The sequence below is a fragment of the Chiloscyllium punctatum genome, chromosome 48 (assembly GCF_047496795.1).
Source record: "Chiloscyllium punctatum isolate Juve2018m chromosome 48, sChiPun1.3, whole genome shotgun sequence".
Lineage (NCBI taxonomy): Eukaryota > Metazoa > Chordata > Chondrichthyes > Orectolobiformes > Hemiscylliidae > Chiloscyllium > Chiloscyllium punctatum.
Genome location: NC_092786.1, coordinates 51981892 through 52000497, shown reverse-complemented (window position 1 = coordinate 52000497; position 18606 = coordinate 51981892). Strand labels below are relative to the sequence as shown.

The following is an 18606-nucleotide window of genomic DNA, read 5'->3' as shown; positions in this document are numbered from 1 at the left end:
ATAGAGAGTAATTAAGAGTCAATTACAGCATTGTGGGCCTGAGGTTCTACATAGGCCACACCAGACAAAGATGAGCAATTTTTTTCCCATTGGTTAACCCCCACATACCAGGTCTTGTCATCACCCAGGCTTTGACCACAAACAAACCATTGTCAGCCATTAATGGTTCCCATAGCAACTATTCATTTTCCCAGGCTGACTTTTACCCATACCTTTGTCTAGGAGAAAGTGAGGACTATAGATGCTGGAGATCAGAGCTGAAAAATGTGTTGCTGGAAAAGCGCAGCAGGTCAGGCAGCAATTCTCCAGCTTCCTCATTTCCCCTCCCCCCACCTTATCTCAGTTTCAACCCTCGGACTCAGCACCGCCTTCTTGACCTGCAATCTTCTTCCCGACCTCTCCGCCCTCACCCCCTCTCTGGCCTATCACCCTCACCTTAACCTTCTTCCACCTATCGCATTCCCAACGCCCCTCCCCCAAGTCCCTCCTCCCTACCTTTTATCTTAGCCTGCTTGGCACACCCTCCTCATTCCTGAAGAAGGGCTTATGCCCGAAACGTCAATTCTCCTGCTCCTTGGATGCTGCCTGACATGCTGCACTTTTCCAGCAACACATTTTTCAGCCCATACCTTTTTCTGCCCAACTGTTTATTTTCTCTCTCTCTCTGGGCTCCATCTCCACCTCCTGTTTACTCCTCCCCTTTCCCACAACTCCATCTTTAGCATATGCACCAATATTTTCCCAGCTATAATCAGTTCTGAAGAAGGGTCACTGGATGCTGTCAGACCTGCTGAGTTTTTCCAGCAAATTCTGATTTTAATATTAGTGAACTAAACAGATTTTTCATACAATTGATCATAACTGTTATGGTCCCGGATTTATTAGTTGTATTTAAACTGCACCAGTTGCAATGCTGGAATTTGAACCCTACTCTTAAGAGTATTAATCTGCACCCCTGCATCACTGGGCCATCATTATCATCGGCTATCCCTCACAGACGTGGATGACTCTCTTCCACTCTCAGGGTGAGTCCGTAGGTGGCCGGACAGACCTATGTGGCTAACGCAAACTCTATTACATTAGGGGCAGAAGGTGGGCACAGGAGTGGCAGCTGGCTCCTTACACTGTTTTCTCCTGATTTCCACTTTTTCCCGATGGCAAGTCTCGAAGTGATTGACCCTTTCCTGGAGGCTCCTCCTCAACCTTGGATGGTCTTGGGCCACTGATTGGCAGGTGTTGGTGGGAATGCTGCACTTCCACAGTGAGGCCTTGAGGGTATCCCTGAAGCGCTTCCTCTGTCCACCTGGGGCTCGCCTGCCGTTTCAGAGCTGGCAGTTAGAGCACCTACTTGGGGAGTCTCGTGTCGGTCTTGGGGATGACATACCCAACCCATCGCAGCCAATCAAGCAGGATCAGTGCCTCGATGCTGGGGATGTTGACCTGGTCAAGGATGCTGGTGTTGGTGTGTCTGTCTTCCCAGCAGAGTCACTGGACCCTGAACAGACAACATTGGTGGTACTGCTCGAGTACCTTGAGGTGTCTGCTGTAGTCAGTCTCAGAGCCATGTAGGAGGGTGGGAAACATTACATCTCTGTATACCATAATTTTGGTGTCAGATTTGATGTTATTGTCCTCAGTGATATTACCACTACAGCACCATCACCCTGCGGTAGAGTAGCAACCATGGTCAATAAATAGCAACCTTACTCAAGGAAGTCACGGAGTAGTTGGCACGGGTAATTTTATAAATATTGCATTAGTTTTACTTTTGGATATTCTTGTGAGATTGGTCATGAGGCATGTTTGTCTAAGTGGTGTCAAGAGCCCCTTGGGAGATGTGAAGTGTGGATCAGATTTACATTTTCCATGAAACACTCTGGTTGGCGGTGGTGTTTGTTGTTAGCAGGTTAATACCAAAAATTCAGGAGTGAGGAGACTTGCTGACAATGCAGATCCTATTACCACAGCTAATTAGCAGCTTTAATGAACATGGATTAATGGCAGTGAGAGATGACTTTGAGGAAACTAAGTCGCTGCAGGAAGTGACATTAATTGCAATGAAAGTAAATGAGCTCCCTCTCCTCTGCTGGTCCGGTAAGTGAAAGCATGATTAATTGGGGTGCCAAGGCTTATGGACTGTTGCGACTGACAGGACAGGAGGTCCTGAGGTGGGCACTGTTTCAGAAAAAGGAATGTCACCAAGGAATCCAAATCCTGACTGTTCATCTCTAACATTGTGTACATACGTGAGTCTGGGATCATAACAGAATTGGCTTCACGATACCAAATCTCCTCGGTTAAATAGTCTTATATAACTTGCCCCTTTAACCAGCGCATGAGGAATGGACATTTGGGATTTGGCAGCACAAGGGTAACTCCATCACTGTGGAGGCGACATCTTCAGGGAAGACACGGGGGGTGGGGGGGGTAAAAGATGAGGAAATCATAGAAAAAACCAGAAGCAAGGATCAACTGGAAACTGTCAATCAGTGATAAGCATGGCTGTAATTAATATATCCGCAAATAGTGAGGCCTTGCATGGAGCCCAGTAAAGAATAGTAGAAAGTGAAGACTACAGATGCTGGAGACCAGAGTCAAACAGTGTAGCGCTGGAAAAGCACAGCAGGTCAGGCAGATTCAAAGAGCATTCCTGATGAAGGGCTTATGCCCGAAACATTGACTCTTCTGCACTTCGGATGCTGCCTGACCTGCTGTGCTTTTCCAGTGCCACACCTTTTGGCCCAGTAAAGAATAGCTGAGTGGGAAATTAAGTTATCAGGTGGACCTTGGCATCTGCCTGTAGGCCCTTGATTCAAAAATGAATTGTATTTGTGTGTGAATAATTTGAAATCCTATGTTTTGGGCATAACTGGGCTGACACTGTATTGCGTACTTGTACCGACTGAAAGATTGCCTCAAATAGCCTGAATATCGGTGAGTCCCGGGGCCGGCGGGGACACAGAAGCTCTTGTTAATATGCAGTGCCAATGCTGCTGGAACTTGCTGGAGATCAGAGTCAAGAATTGTGGAGCTGGAAAAGCACAGCCGGTCAGGCAGCATCCGAGGAGCAGGAGAGTCGATGTTTCAAGCATAAGCTCTTCATCAGGAATGTGGGGGGCCCTAAGGGGAGGTGGAGAGATAAATGGGAGGGGGGTTGGGGCTGGGAGGAAGGTAGCTGGGAGTGCAATAAGTAGATGAATGTGAGGGGTGATGGTGAAAGTTCAGAATGGAGGGTGGAGTGGATAAGTGGGAAGGAAGATGGACAGCTCCTCGTTAGGAGCTAACTGATTATTCCAATGGAACCTCCCTCGAGTCCCGGCAGGAAGCTGCTGGAATACCAAGTAGGTTTGGCCACTATCTCTCTCCTGACATTGTAAAATGGAAGTGTCAAAGATGGTCACCTGATTGTGCCAGCCATGGCTCAGTTGGTACCCCTCTCACCTCTGAGGTACTGCCTTCAAGGCACACTTGCGAGGGAAAAAACATCTAGGCTGACCTTTCACTCCGGCACTGAGTGAGTGCTATTTTATTGGAGGTGACATCTTTTGAACAAGATGGAAAATCAAGGCCTGATCTGTCTACTTGGATGGATAAAGTTAAACATCACACAACACCAGGTTATTGTCCAACAAGTTTATTTGAAAGCACGAGCATTTGGAGCAACGCTCCCTCATCAGGTGGTTGTGGAGCATGCTTAGATGGATGTATAAGATCGCATGGCACTATTTTGAAGAACAGTAGCAGGGAGGGTTACACTGTTGTCCTGGCCTCTATTTATCACTTGCTCAATATCATAAAAGAAGTGATTGTTATCACATTGATTTTTTTTGTGTGATCTTGCTGTGCAGACATTGGTTGCCACATTTCCTACTTTGTTACAGTAGCTACATTTTATTTTTACTTTGTTAGTTATGAAGCACATCTGGTATTCATGAAAAGCAATGATTCCTCCCTTGGGGAACTGTCTGTGTGGACTTTCACAGACTCAGGGAGAATGTGCAATTTCCTCCCACAGTCCAAAGATGTGCAGACTACGTGGATTAGCCATGGGAAATGCAGGGTTACAGGGATAGGGTGTGGGTGGGTCTGGATGGGATGCTCTTTGGAGGGTCGGTGTGGACTCAATGGACTGAACGGCCTGTTTCCACACTGTAGAGTTTCTATGATAAATGCAATAGAGTGGTACTGCCCCTATCTCTGGACTAGAAGATCCAGATTTGGATCTCACCTGCAATGGAACAATGCCATAACCTGTCCGAGCTGGTTCCTTAAATGGCAAATTTTTTTCATAGAGAAAGTACTGCTGGATTGTTCTTGATGGAGGGGAAAGCAGAATTAGTACAACAGCAGCAGGTTGCATTTGTATAGCACCTTTCATGTGGGAAAATATTGCATCTCTGAAGCATTATCAAACAAAATTTGACTCTGAGTTACTTAAGAAGATAGCAGGACAAGTGACCACAAGCATGGCTGGGGATAAGTTTTAAGAAATATCTAAAAGGACAAAGAGGGAGAAAGGTGTAGAGAGGGAATTTCAGAGCTATGGTCTCAGGCAGCTGATGGGGGTGGACTGATTAAAAACGGGGAAAGCACAGGAGACAAGAGATTCCAGAAATGAGATATTTGAGGGCTGCAGGGCTATGAAAAGCTTGATCAGTCCAAGGTGAGATCTGAAAACTGATGAGGCTTTTAGAATTGAGGCTTTACCAGCCCGGAGGTCATTGTAGGTCGCGACAAGATAGATGACGTGGAAAATAGAAAAATATCTTATCGCTGTGCAGGAAACTGCCTGTAGGAACCAGGCACATTGGTGATATAGAGAGAATTTTGCTATGAGCCAGTGATATCCCATGAGTGAATAGTAAGAACTTTAGGTGATCTGCAACTGCTTGATACTGACACTTGGCTGGTGATGTGGCTGGTTTTCCATTTTAACAACACTGACAGTTCTCACCTTATCAACACAGAAGATTAAAGAATAAACAAGGACAGCCGCTGAGCAGCGCTTAATTAACCAACAACAGTTCTTCCCGAACGGAATAAATTAAGAAACCGTTTGGGGAGTTCAGAAAGCTTCTGCGACATTGTATAGAACTCCTCCTGGGATCCTTGCATTGACATAATTAAAGGCATTTCATTGTGAAAATATGTTTGGCCAAAATTTTATGCGATGAAGATAATATGAGTTTTTCTCTCATATGTAGCATCATGTGTAAATGACTGAAATACAAGCACGATGCGCGTATTAAGCCTTTGCAAACAAATGCAAAATAGGTTTCTGGGAAATCTTGATCAAAAGGGCAGTATCCCTTTAAACAGTAGCAGAACAGATGCATCTGCGTATTAACAAAAGCTTTCTGGAGGCATAAGCCACCCCCATAAATGCAGGGAACCAGCAATGAATCAGACAAGCCTTTACTGTAGATGTGATTGTAATCATTTTAAAAATGACAATAATTTTATCATTTCACAGAATCAGATTTTTTAAAAGAGTTTTTCTCTGGATTGTTCATGTGGCATAGGTGATGACACTCTTCAGATGATTCTCTCACATTTCAATAAAGGACAGCTGTGGCCTAATATCTGCTCTTGTTGGAGGACAATGCAAAGGTAGTGACAGATTGACAGTACCCAGTCTAGCTGTGTTACAGTAGACACGGAATGACTTCTAACAGCTCTTCTTGTTTGGCAACGCTCCACAGGTGAAAGCTGTCAATGATTCCATTGACTTTAGTGAGTATTTTTGAACGTTATTATTACAAACTATTTTAGTTGTTGCATTTTTGATAGATTGCTTTTATGTTGAATCCAAACTTTGCAAACCTTCTTTGGCCTCAAATGTGAGGTAGGATTTTGGGGAAGTATCTGGACAATGAACAGCAATCCCCCTTTAGTGATTGTTTCTAGATGTTCTCACCATACATTGGGAACATTTAAGCGACTGCTGGATATGCACATGGATAGCAGTGAGTTGAGAGGTATGTAGGTTAAGTTACTGTATTTGACAGTACGATTAAATCTTGGCACAACATTGTGGGCCAGAGGGCTTGTTCTGTGCTTTACTTTTCTATGTTCTATGTTCTATTACCATTTTCAAAAGTAAAGAAATTGGCATGGGACTGAATTTCAAATATGAAACATGTAAATAGTATGTTGGACTTTATTACAAAGCTTTGTTTAGTGCAAAGAAGTCTTGCTGCAAAGGTATTTCGGTTTTTGTTTTAGATTTAGAATTATTTAATATTGTCACATGTACCTAGATACAGTGAAAAGTGTACAGGGCCTCGCTGAGGGCACACATGGTGTTTTGGTCACCTTCTCGAAAGAAGGATAGGCAGATACATTGCCTCAAAACCAATAGTCTTTAGGCTGAAGCTTTTGTGCCAGATTTTGGCTTTTGCCAGATTTCAGGTCTGGCACATTGGATGGTTCAAACCAGGTGAGGTCAAGGGTCACGTAGAGCACAGGAATGAGCTGGCACACAGAAGTGGTGAAAGAGACAAGAAGTGTGGTGCCATGTAGCATCTAACCAACTTGTCCAGTTTGGAGGAACAAATTGCTGCAGATGCTGGAATCTGCACTGAGAACAACAAAAGCTGGAGATTGCAGTGGGTCAGGCAGCATCTATGGAGAGAAAACAAGCCAACGTTTCGAGTCTAGAAGGCTCTGATGAAGAGTCATGTAGGCTCAAAAAGTTAGCTTGCTCTCTCCATGAATGCTGCCTGACCCGCTGTGATCCCCAGCTTTTATCCAGTTTGGTACATTTTAATCGAGTAAAATAACAAGATCTGTGTGGTCTGTTCTAAAAGATATCCAGTTTTCTGACAACTTGGGAGTTTAGACAGCCAGTTTCAAGAGAATGTACCTGCACCTGCATTAGAGAATGGCTGAACAAAATTTGCTAGATTGAAGCCTGTTATGAGAGCACTGACCCATGAGGAGAAATTCAGTAAATGGGCTACAATCTCTGGAGTTTAGTAAAATGAGAGCAGATCATATTGAAATATAAAATTCTGGGAGCATTTGACAAGCAGTTTCTCCTGGACTAAGGATGGTAATCTCGGGATATGGGGTCAGCCATGTAGTACTGAGGAGAAATTGAGTTCTGAGGAAGGGTCACTTGGCCTGAAACATTAACTATGATTTCTCTCCACAGATGCTGCCAGGCCTGCTGGCTTTTTCAGCAATTTCTGTTTTTCTTTCTGATTTAAAACATCTGCAGTTCTTTTCGGTTTTCCTAAATTGAGAAGATTACTTTCTCATTCTACTACCTCATGAGCATCGTCAACAGATTATGTCTGACATCCAACAATGCCACATTGTTACTAATTTAGAAACCTCAGAGAGAAATAATATGGGTGCTGCTGGGGAAGATGGAAATATTCCACTGGTCCACTAGGGAAGGGAGTTACACCCTTCTGGGACTGAAGTTAAAAATATTGAAAAGGCAGGGCAAGGGTCTTTTCTGGACATAACACCAATTATATATGACATGGGCGTTCTTAATATTGGTTCTAAGTGCCAAAATGTGAAGAAGTCTTTGTTTTATCAGCATTGACCTTGATGAGCACAAAGCAACTGCTAGATCTTAGAGATTGTATTTAGAAATGCAATCAAATCCAAGGGTTCAGACAGTTTAAGATACACTCTGATTTAATTGGAACTTTGGCCTCCCTTTGGTTATCTATAGTTTAATTATTGAAACAGGGCTTCTATTAATGTGAAGCTGCAGAATAACATTGGCAGCCTAATATTTTTGTGTGACAATGCTATAGATGATCTGATAACATAATGACTTTTGGTCATAAGAGCACACTTCCTTTTACATTTGCAATGGTTTGGGGAAATATCTTCACATTTGGTGTGATCTCTAATCTGATTGAGGTGTTTAAATTGAGTACAGAAGTTGATGGGATAGACTCAGAAAAACCTCTTGCCTCTGGTGGGATTTGAAAGTTTGCAGACAGTGGTTGCTAATTTTTCTTAACTGAGCAATATGGAAGATAGAGGAATAAATGAGATGGATGTATGGGTCAGTGATGATCTATTTTAACGGTGGAACAGATTGAATGGCCTGTTCTTGCTCTTCCATTGTTTGTTTAGAAATATATGCCTCAGAGGCAAGTGTGTAAAAGTTGAGTAAAATAATCATTCAGCCAGTTGGTGGTAGTGAACTTGAATATGGCTACAAAGGGAGACATTCTGCTTTTCATCATGTGTTCATGAAAAGGAATATGTTCCTGTCTTGCTGCTTTTTGGAATTATACAAGCAGTTTGGGGAAATTATAGTTTCCTGTTACTTTCTCCATAGCAACACTTCAGCCAATCACAGCCAATATTGTTGATCAATCAGAATCCCTTTCCTTCTGTAGTATAATTCTTGAAATCATTTGAAATTTGTCAGTAGTCATATGACACCAGGTTATAGTCCAACAGGTTTATTTGAAATCACGAGGTGCACCTGACAAAGAAGAGGGTGGTTTTGGAGGGTTGTTTTTCAGACTGGAGGCCTGTGACCAGTGGAGTACCACAAGGATCGGTGCTGGGTCCTCTACTTTTTGTCATTTACATAAATGATTTGGATGTGAGCATAAGAGGTACAGTTAGTAAGTTGCAGATGACATCAAAATTGGAGGTGCAGTGGACAGCGAAGAGGGTTACCTCAGATTACAACAGGATCTTGACCAGATGGGCCAATGGGCTGAGAAGTGGCAGATGGAGTTTAATTCAGATAAATGCGAGGTGCTGCATTTTGGGAAAGCAAATCTTAGCAGGACTTATACATTTAATGTAAGGTCCTAAGGAGTGTTGCTGAACAAACAGACCTTGGAGTGCAGGTTCATAGCTCCTTGAAAGTGGAGTCACAGGTAGATAGGATAGTGAAGAAAGCATTTGATATGCTTTCCTTTATTGGTCAGAGTATTGAGTACAGGAGTTGGGAGGTCATGTTGCTGCAGTATAGGACATTGGTTAGACTGCTGTTGGAATATTGTGTGTAATTCTGGTCTCCTTCCTATTGGAAAGATGTTGCTAAGCCTGAAAGGGTTCAGAAAAGATTTACAAGGATGTTGTCAGGGTTGGAGGATTTGAGCTATAGGGAGAGGCTGAACAGGCTGGGCTGTTTTCCCTGGAGCGTTGGAGGCTGAGGGGTGACCTAATAGAGGTTTACAAAATTATGAGGGGCATGGATAGGGTAAATAGACAAAGTCTTTTCCCTGGGGTGGGGGAGTCCAGAACTAGAAGGTATCGGTTTAGGGTGAGATGGGAAAGATATAAAAGAGAGCTAAAGGACAAATCTTTCACACAGAGGGTGGTACGAGTATGGAATGAGCTGCCAGAGGAAGTGGTGGAGGCTGTACAATGGCAACATTTAAGAGGCATTTGGATGGGTATATGAATAGGAAGGGTTTGGAGGGATAACTAGCCGGGTGCTGGCAGGTGGGACTAGATTGGGTTGGGATATCTGGTCGGCATGGTTGGGTTGGACCGAAGGGTCTGTTTCTATGCTGTACATCTCTATGACTCTATGATTATAACCTGATGTCATGTGACTTCTGACTTAGTTCACATCAGCCCAACACCAGCACCTCCACATCATGGCTGCCATTTGAAGTTTGGTGTTCTTGCATTTCTCCTGGTGAGTGCAAAAATGAGCAAAATATTTATTCTTAACTTGTGACCCTAACCTGTAATTGATAATTGTCAGGTTGTTCTTTGAGATGGGGGAGGAGGGGTGGCATTCAAGTCAAGCACTTGATTCTCATTCAACATCCATTTACATGCACTCTCCAGCAGGCCCAGCACCCTGCAATAGGAGTGTTGGCTGTTTTCTCTCCTCCTTGTACAACTCTACTGTCATCTGTTGTAGCACCTCCTTCTGTTGGGGTAGACAAAGTAGACCAAATGGTCTGCACCTATTCCTCTTGCCAGCCCAGGATCAGAGCACAGTGGGGATTAAAGATAACATTTGTAATTCAGAGACTAATAAAGCTGTAAACACAAACAATATGCTTTGACGAACGGGATCTATAAATGATCCGACAAAAACAGAAATTTCTGGAAAAGCTCAGCAGGTCTGGCAGCATCTATGAAGAGAAATTAGATCTAACGTTTCAGAATGAGGAAGGGTCACCGGACCTGAAACATTAACTCTGATTTCTCTGCACAGATGCTGCCAGACCTGCTGAGATTTTCCAGCAACTTCTGCTTTTGTTCCTGATTTACAACATCCATAGTTCCTTTGGTTTTCCTCTATAAATTACCCATTATGTTTGAAAAATAATTATCCCCTATCTATTTAATTTAGGCTTCGCATTTAATTAAATGGATTGGAGATTCCACTGTATGTAGATTTTTATTTGCAGCCTCTACAGACTGTCAGTTTGCCAGACAATCTTAACAGCTTAATCAGAGATGAGATTGGAAAGAGACAGGTTGTGAAAGTAACTCATTTTGTTTCCAATCTATGCCTTGAAGACAGCTAAGTTTATTTTCTTTTTCTTCTTTACTGCAGAAATTGACCATTTGGACCAGTCAATGAGAGGTACTGAAGCTCATCCATCACTTCAAGACATCGATAGAACCGGATAGTAAAGGATTTTACAGTCGCAAGACTTGCCCTACAATTTTCAGGTTTACATGAGCATTTCTCTGAGACATGCAGTAACCTCATTGTGGAACTGAAAAATAGTGAAGAATTTCAAAGCTCCTACAGCAACAGTGTCCCGCTAGGAAACCTGCTGAGGAGAATTCAAACAGCAGTGTGGCTTGCTTTTAACAGTGAGATCAATTGTGATTGATGCAGACAAAACTATGTACATGTAACTGAGGTGTCCTTCACAAGAGGTCTATTTTCCTGTCAGCACAATGGACGACAGATTTGGGAATAATTCAAACTTCTTTCAAGGAGCCAAGGATATTGCCTATGAGGCGAAGAGGCATGGTAGGATGCAAGACTCTTATAGACGGTACGAAGGTGGTGGGGAACATGCCTCACAAGATGGGGGATATTACCACAGTGATGATCCTCATGCTCAGGAAGATGCTGACAGTGATGCCACAGAAGGGCATGACGAAGATGATGAAATCTATGAGGGGGAATACCAGGGGATCCCACATCCAGATGATATTAAGGCCAATCGGATGGCAGCAACACAACCCATTTCTGATGAGTACAGGGACCAAGCAGATCTCATTGCTGAACGTATGAAGGATGAGGAGCAGTTGGCACACCAGTACGAGTCAATCATTGAGGAGTGCGGACATGGACGCTTCCAGTGGACACTCTTCTTTGTCTTAGGCTTAGCGCTGATGGCTGATGGAGTCGAAGTGTTTGTGGTCGGCTTTGTACTTCCTGTTGCCGAAAGGGACATGTGCATGTCTAATTCCAACAAAGGAATGCTGGGTAAGTGGTACCACAGGGATATTTGGTACAGTGGGAATCAGGGGTAGATAGGGGTGTAGTGACAGAGTCACTGGATTTGTGGATATGGCCAATATTCTGAGTTCGAGTCCAATCACAGCAGCTGGTGGATTTTGAATTCAATCAATTAATAAAATTCTACTGATTAATAGAAAAACTGGCATTAAAAGCTCGTGTCAGTAATATTGCTATGAAGCTATCATCAATTTTCGTTTAAATAAATGGTGAGCATCTCTGGCTGAGTCAGCATTTATTGCTCATGTCTACCAGATCCCACACACACCATCTCCACCCCTCCACACACCATTCCCAACCCCACACATATCACACCCATCCCCATGTCCATACACAAACACCAGCCCCATCCAACACTCCCCCACACACAAACGACCCCCACACCTCCACACACCATTCCCAACCCCACACATATCACACCCATCCCCATGTCCATACACAAACACCAGCCCCATCCAACACTCCCCCACACACAAACGACCCCCACACCTCCACACACCATTCCCAACCACACACATACCACACCCACCCCACCCCAAAGAAACACCAATCCCAACCAATCTCCAAACACACCACCCCATACCTCCACACACCATCCCCATCCCCCAAACCAACACATACACCACCCCCACCCTTCCACACAACATTCCCAAACCCCCCCTACATGTATCACCCCTACCCTCCACAGCCACCATCCCCACCCGTCACAAACAACAACCCCAACCCCAACTCCCATAAGCATTGCCACGCCTCTCTCACACTCTTCCTGTCCCTCCCACACCCACCTTCTCTGCCCTTCACACATATCTCCACCTCCCCCCCCTTTATCACATACTCTTTCTCATTCAGACTCTCATCCCCAAAACCAGGTGCTGGGAAAATCCTGCTCCAAGTGTCTAATGTCAGATTAGATAATGACAACAGGACACCATCCACATTCTCTAGGCTGATAGGTGGAGAACAACAGCTGAATGAGATCTGTGAAAGTTCCTCAAATCCATGGAATGTTAAACTCAACTTGACAGAGAGTGAGAGAAAGCTGGTCTGGGAGAGTGAGAGAAAGCTGGTCTAGGAGAATGGGAGAAAGGTGCCCAAGTAAGAGAGCAGTTTCTCTCTCACTAACCCGCACAAATAAGACGCAGCACCATTTCAGGTTAATGTGTGATGATGCAGCCCTTTAAGTATTTAAATACTCAAGAGGTTAAATAGTTGTTTTAAACAATAATGCGATAGAGGTACTTTGAATGGTTAACACCATTTTAACAAGAGTGAAAACAATATTTTGCTGTTCGTGCAGGAGCTCATTAAAATGATGGCCAAATGCCCAGACTGTTAGACAGCACAGAGAATGATCTGTGATGTGAGTTCTCAGCTCTCCTATTGATTGAGGAGTATAATAAAAATTATCTGGTAAAGTACCATCTTCCATTTTATGTATTGACAACCAAGCAAATAAATTTTTGGACCTGTAGTACTCTTAAGTACCTTGGCCAAAGTGGAACGTAATGAGATTGTGATTGCAGAGTGCCTCAAAACCACTCAATAGTTTTCGAGCAGCATTGCTGTAAAGTCAAATAAAGGTTGGGACAGATTGGCTTTCCTCCCTGGAGACTGGGCATTGATGTGAATTAGAAGTTGTCCTTTCACCTCGAACTTTTGGATCCAGCCAGTCTGGTGAGTTAGAAGCATTCTTGTCCTTCTAAGGGAAAGTCAATACCTAGTGGGCATGGAACACAAAGCCCAGAATTGCTGTAATCTGGTATTAATCTGGGCAATTCATGCTCAGAAGAGCTGTAGGAAATGAGGCAAATGCAATATTGAGTTCGAGACAAAAAAACTGCAGATGCTGGAATCCAAAGTAGACAAACAGGAGGCTGGAATGCATTACTGATGCAAAATGGGATGCTGTTCTGAATTCGGGATTTAAGATCTATTGATGGTCATGGAGGAAGCAGCTTTTCTCTAATCTTGGTGTACTCATGGCTTACACGTTTAATCTCTCCTGAATGTTTTGTTTAAAAGAACTGATTTGTACTTTTTGGATGTACGTTCAAGTTAGGAGCAGGAATAGGCTAATAGTTATTGTAGGAGAAAGTGAGGACCGCAGATGCTGGAGATCAGAGCTGAAAATGTGTTGCTGGAAAAGCGCAGCAGGTCAGGCAGCATCCAAGGAGCAGGAGAATCGACGTTTCGGGCATGAGCCTGAAAAAGGGCTCATGCCGAAATGTCGATTTTCCTGCTCCTTGGATGCTGCCTGACCTGTTGCGCTTTTCCAGCAACACATTTTCAGCTCTAATAGTGATTGTAACCTCAACTCCACATAACTTTCTACTCCCTTGTTGAAAAAGTATCTATCCATCTCTGTCTTCAAAAATTTCAAGGATTTGGCTTCCACCTCCTTTTGAGGAAGAGAGTTGCAAAGACTCACGATCTTTGGAAGAAAAGAATTGCTTCATCTCTGCTGTGAATGAGTGGCTCCTTATTTTTAAATGGTAACCCCCTAGTTCTAGATTCTCCTGTAAGAGGAAACATCCTTTCCACAGCCACATCAGGAGCCTATATGTTTCAATATAGTAAGTGGCATCACATCCACATGCGTCCACTCCCTTCACCACCGAGTCTCTTTATCAGCTGTGTGTACAATCTACAAGATGCACTGCAGAAATTCACCAAGGCTCCTTTTGACAGCGCCTTCCAAACTCATGATCAGTTCTGTGTAGAAGGACAAGGGCAGCAGATACATGGAAACACCACCATCTACAAGTTCCCCTCCAAGCTACTCACCATCCTGACTTGGAAATTTATCGTTGTCCCTTCATTGTCGCTGGATCCAAATCCTGGAATTCCTTTCCTAATGACATTGTGGGTCTATCTACAGCAGGTTGAATGCAACAGTTCAAGATGGCAGCTCACCACCACCTTCTCAAGGGCAACGAGGGAGGGGTAATAAATGCTGGCCAGCCAGTGACACCCATGTCTCACAGGTGAATAAAAGAAGTTCCTTCTTACTCTGCTAAATTCCAGTTGATACAAATTCAACATTAGATGACCCATCCATTCCAGGTCTTAGTGGGGTAAGCCTTCTCTGAACTGCTTCAAACACATTTATAAGCTTCCTTAAATAACAATTCCAATCCTGAGCACGAACCTCCAGTACTCCAATCTATATACAGACAGCACAATAAGCGGCAGTCACTTTTCATTTGAATCCATTCATTTCGATCCTTTCAGACTGATAGGATGAAAAGGTACTTTATTCTATTGGCTGCAAGTTTCCTTGTGTAAAGTAAACTTCATCCCATAATGTACTGGGCAATAACCATACCCTTGCAGCCATTATATAGAGAAGGCCATCATCCAGAATAGGAATTTTTAAAATCAGCACAGGCAATACTGTTAAACACTCAGCAGGTCAGGCACCACGCGTGGAGAGAGAAGCAATATTTAACATTGCAAGTCAATGACCTTTCAATGACTATTCATGAAAGGATGAATAGCTGATATAAGAGAGAGACAGTGATGGGAGGAGGAAAGGGGAAAGACTGAGAAAGGATGGAGGACAGGATTGATTTTATTCCATAAATGATGATAGAACAAAATAAAAGTAGGCAGTAATCTGAAAAGTAAAGAAACAAAACATAAGTCTGGAGGAGATGAAAATAGTCACAGCAAAACTAGACTAGGAGCAGGAGGATTTTTTTCCTTCATAGATTCATGCCATGAAGCAAATAGACCATATATAGTGTTCAATAATAATAACCTCTGTTTCAGTGATTTGGATGCATCTCAATATGACATCCTGGTGTGCTGAATTAGGATTTATCTCTATTTGAAAGAGCTGTCCAATTTAGTCCCAAGCCCAGCTTTAACCCATAACCCTGAAAATTAGCCCTTTAAATATATGTCTTTTTGAATATTTATATAGAATGCTCCTTACAAAACATTATGTAGCATGTACAGAATTTAGCCATTCACCCTAAATGGGCCATGTCAGTTTTTTTGCTCCACCTGAGCCTCGTCCATCTCTGTTCATCCAACCCTCTTCCATCCCCATGTCCTTAATTAGCTTCCTCTTGAATGCACCTCTGTTACTTGCTCTAGGTACCTACTGTGATAACAGGCTCCACATTCAGCTTATAACCTCCAAGTTTTAGTACACGCTTTTTGCACTTTATTCATTCTTTTATAATATCCTTTCTAGGGAATGGAATTTAGGATTGTTCATTGCATTGCAATCTTGGTTTAACCAATGGTTATATTAGTTTAAAATGCATTTCCAATCCTATAGGTGAACCCAAATATGTGTTAGCTTTGCTTTTATTAACCTGTATCACCATGTTTAGTGATCTCAGTATTCGTACCCCAAATTCTACAGTTCCTTAACATGATTTCGATAGTCATTGTCTGAGGTGTATGGGACCTCTTTACTCTTCATATGTCATTCTTTTTTTGATCAACCTGATTGGACACATTATGACACATCTCTGGGCTAGGTGGATCTTGAATCTGGACCTCTTGGCCCAGAGGTAGTGACACTACCACTGTTCGACAGCAGCCCTTACTTTGTGCTTATAGTGAATTTGTAGTGAATTTTCTAATTATACACCACTTTGACAACTAATTGGAAAGAGTTTGGTGGAGTTAAAAAGTTGTGGTCTTTACAATTATCAGTCTATCAGCTATTATTAACACAGTTATTTTGTTTGCTGTGCAAATCTCAAATGATATACTCCTCTGCAGAGTAGAATCACTTTATTGTTAGTAGGTTCATTCAAAACTGGTGGCATCCTGAGAAACTAACAAGGCAGTTCCGACCCTTGACACTATTCCCGTAGAAGGCAGGAGATCAATGTTATTTATTATGCAACTTTGTATAGCATGAAAATAATATAGAACAGTGATTTTAAAAATGAGATAGTTGTTTGATCGTGCTGTACTGTGGGTTCTCTGGGTCTTCTTAGAATCCCTACAGTGTGGAAGCAGGCTATTCAGCCCATTGCATTCACACTAAACTTCCAAAGAGCATCCCACCCCACCCCCAGCCCTGGACACTTTAGCATGGCCAATCCACCTAACCTGCACATCTTTGGACTGTGGGAGAAAACCCAAACAGACATGGGGAGAATGTGCAAACTCCACACAGACAGTCTCACAAGGGTGGAATCGAATCCAGGCACCTTGGTCCAAACATTGCACTAATTGTTAAACCATGTTCATTATTACATTGTACGTGGTGATAAGGCTACAGAGCAACATGCTTCAGTTTGGACAGGTTCCAAACATAAGAACAAACATGTTAGGAGCATGAGTAAGATATTTGGCCCCTCAAGCCTGCTCCACTGTTTACTAAGACGATGACAGTTTTGATTGTCACCTCAACTCCACATTCCCACTTACCCACGACAACATCTCACTTGCTGACTAAGAATTTATCAGTTTTTTGCCTTGAAAATTTTCAAAGATTCTGCTTTCACCTCATTTGAGAGACAGCATTCCAAAAAACACTAGCATATGCACCGGTGAGGTCACAGTTTAGCTCGGAATCTCATTGACGTGTTCATTAATTTTTATTTCTCCAGCTTTTGGCCAAAATAATGCAATCCCAGCGTAAATTCTGTTTAAAATAGCACTACCTTTAGGGGCTTTTAGTCTCTTGAGTTTTGGATCAAGTTTGTTTGCATGGTGCCAAATATAAACTCTATAAATTGATTATTCCAATCTGGGAATGCAATCAGGTTTATGGGCAAGGCCAGTCTCAAACCAGTTTTTAAACCAGTTTTTAAACCAGTGTGCAAAACTGTGGAACTGAGTTTTTGCTGGATATCATTTGTATTTGAAATTCCTTGGTTTACTGGATGAATTGTGCTGGACATACCAACACAATCAAACAGAAACTTTTACCCTGGATTTCTACATCTCATTGCAAGCTTCATTGGCCACATTTTAAGTTCAAGACTGTGGGTTCAAATCCTTTAGGGACCTGAGACACAATCTAAGCTGAAACCCTCAATGTCAACTAAACAAAAGAGCAGGTCATTGACTTCAGGAAGCAAGGTGGAGGGCATGCCTCTGTCTGTATCAATGGTGCTGAGGTGGAGGTGTTTGAGAGCATTATGTTCCTGGGAGTGATGATCACCAACAATCTGTCCTGGTCCACTCATGGTCAAGAAAGCATAACCATGGCACCACTTCCTCAGGAGGCTAAGGAAATCCGGCATGTCTGTAAAGATTCTTAACGATTTTTATAGATGCACCACAGAAAGCATTCTATCATGGCTTGGTTTGGCAACTGCTCTGCTGAGGATTGTAAGAAACTCTAGGACGTTATGAACAAGGCTAGTCTATCACACATACCAACCTTCCATCTGTTGACTCCATGTACATTTCTTACTGCTGCAGGAGGGAAGCCAATATCATCAAAGGCCCCTCCCTCCCCGGTTAGAATCTCTTCCAACCTCTTCCAATTGGGCAGAAGATATAAAAGCTTAAACACATGGACCAACAGGTCCAAGAACAGCTTCTTCCCCGCTGCTATCAGACTTTCTAAATGGACCTATCAGATTTTAAATTTAAATGTCGATCTCACTCTTTGTGCACCTTCTCTTCAGCTGTAACATTATATTCTTTGTTCTGTTCTATTACCCTAATGCACCTTGTATGGTGAGATCTATCTGTACTGCATGCAAAACAAAACGTTTTGCTGTACCTTGGTTAATGCGACAGTAATAAGTCAAACCAAAAAAGGAGAAATGTTAAACAATCTGCTCTAATAAATAGAAAAATATCCCTCAGTACTATTGAAAGAAAGGTGGAGAGTTTTCTTAAAATCATAAAATCCCTACAGTGTAGAAACAGGCCATTTAGCCTGTCAAGTCCACATCAATCCTCTGAAGAGCATCCCACCCAGACCCACCTCGTCCCTATATTTTCCACAGCTAACCCACCTAACCCTGAACACCATGGGCAATTTAACATGGCCAAATGACCGAACCTGCTCAGCTTTGGACTGTAGAAGGAAACCCATGCAGACACAATGAGAATGTGCAAACTCCATACAGACGGTTGCCCAAGGGTAGAATCTGGGTCTTGGCGCTGTATTGGAAGCAGTGCTAACCACTGAGGCACCATGCCACTCCTTGGTTCACTTTCTTCCTCTACCAAGATGAACC

At 42.9% G+C, this 18606-nt stretch overlaps 1 protein-coding gene across 9 annotated transcripts in view; it reads left to right on the top strand.

Moving 5' to 3' along the window:
• Positions 1 to 18606, top strand: part of LOC140469027 (synaptic vesicle glycoprotein 2B-like) — a 200129-nt gene that overhangs the window by 134995 nt on the left and 46528 nt on the right. For 7 of the 9 annotated variants that reach the window (XM_072565213.1, XM_072565211.1, XM_072565212.1 and 4 more), the window contains one exon: positions 10514 to 11404. In XM_072565213.1, coding sequence (XP_072421314.1) covers positions 10867 to 11404 — 538 coding nt within the window. In that variant the 5' untranslated portion in view covers positions 10514 to 10866. Of the gene's footprint in view, positions 1 to 5632; positions 5734 to 9614; positions 9638 to 10513; positions 11405 to 18606 lie in introns of those variants that run through there. The other 2 variants (XM_072565218.1, XM_072565217.1) reach the window with 2 other exon arrangements.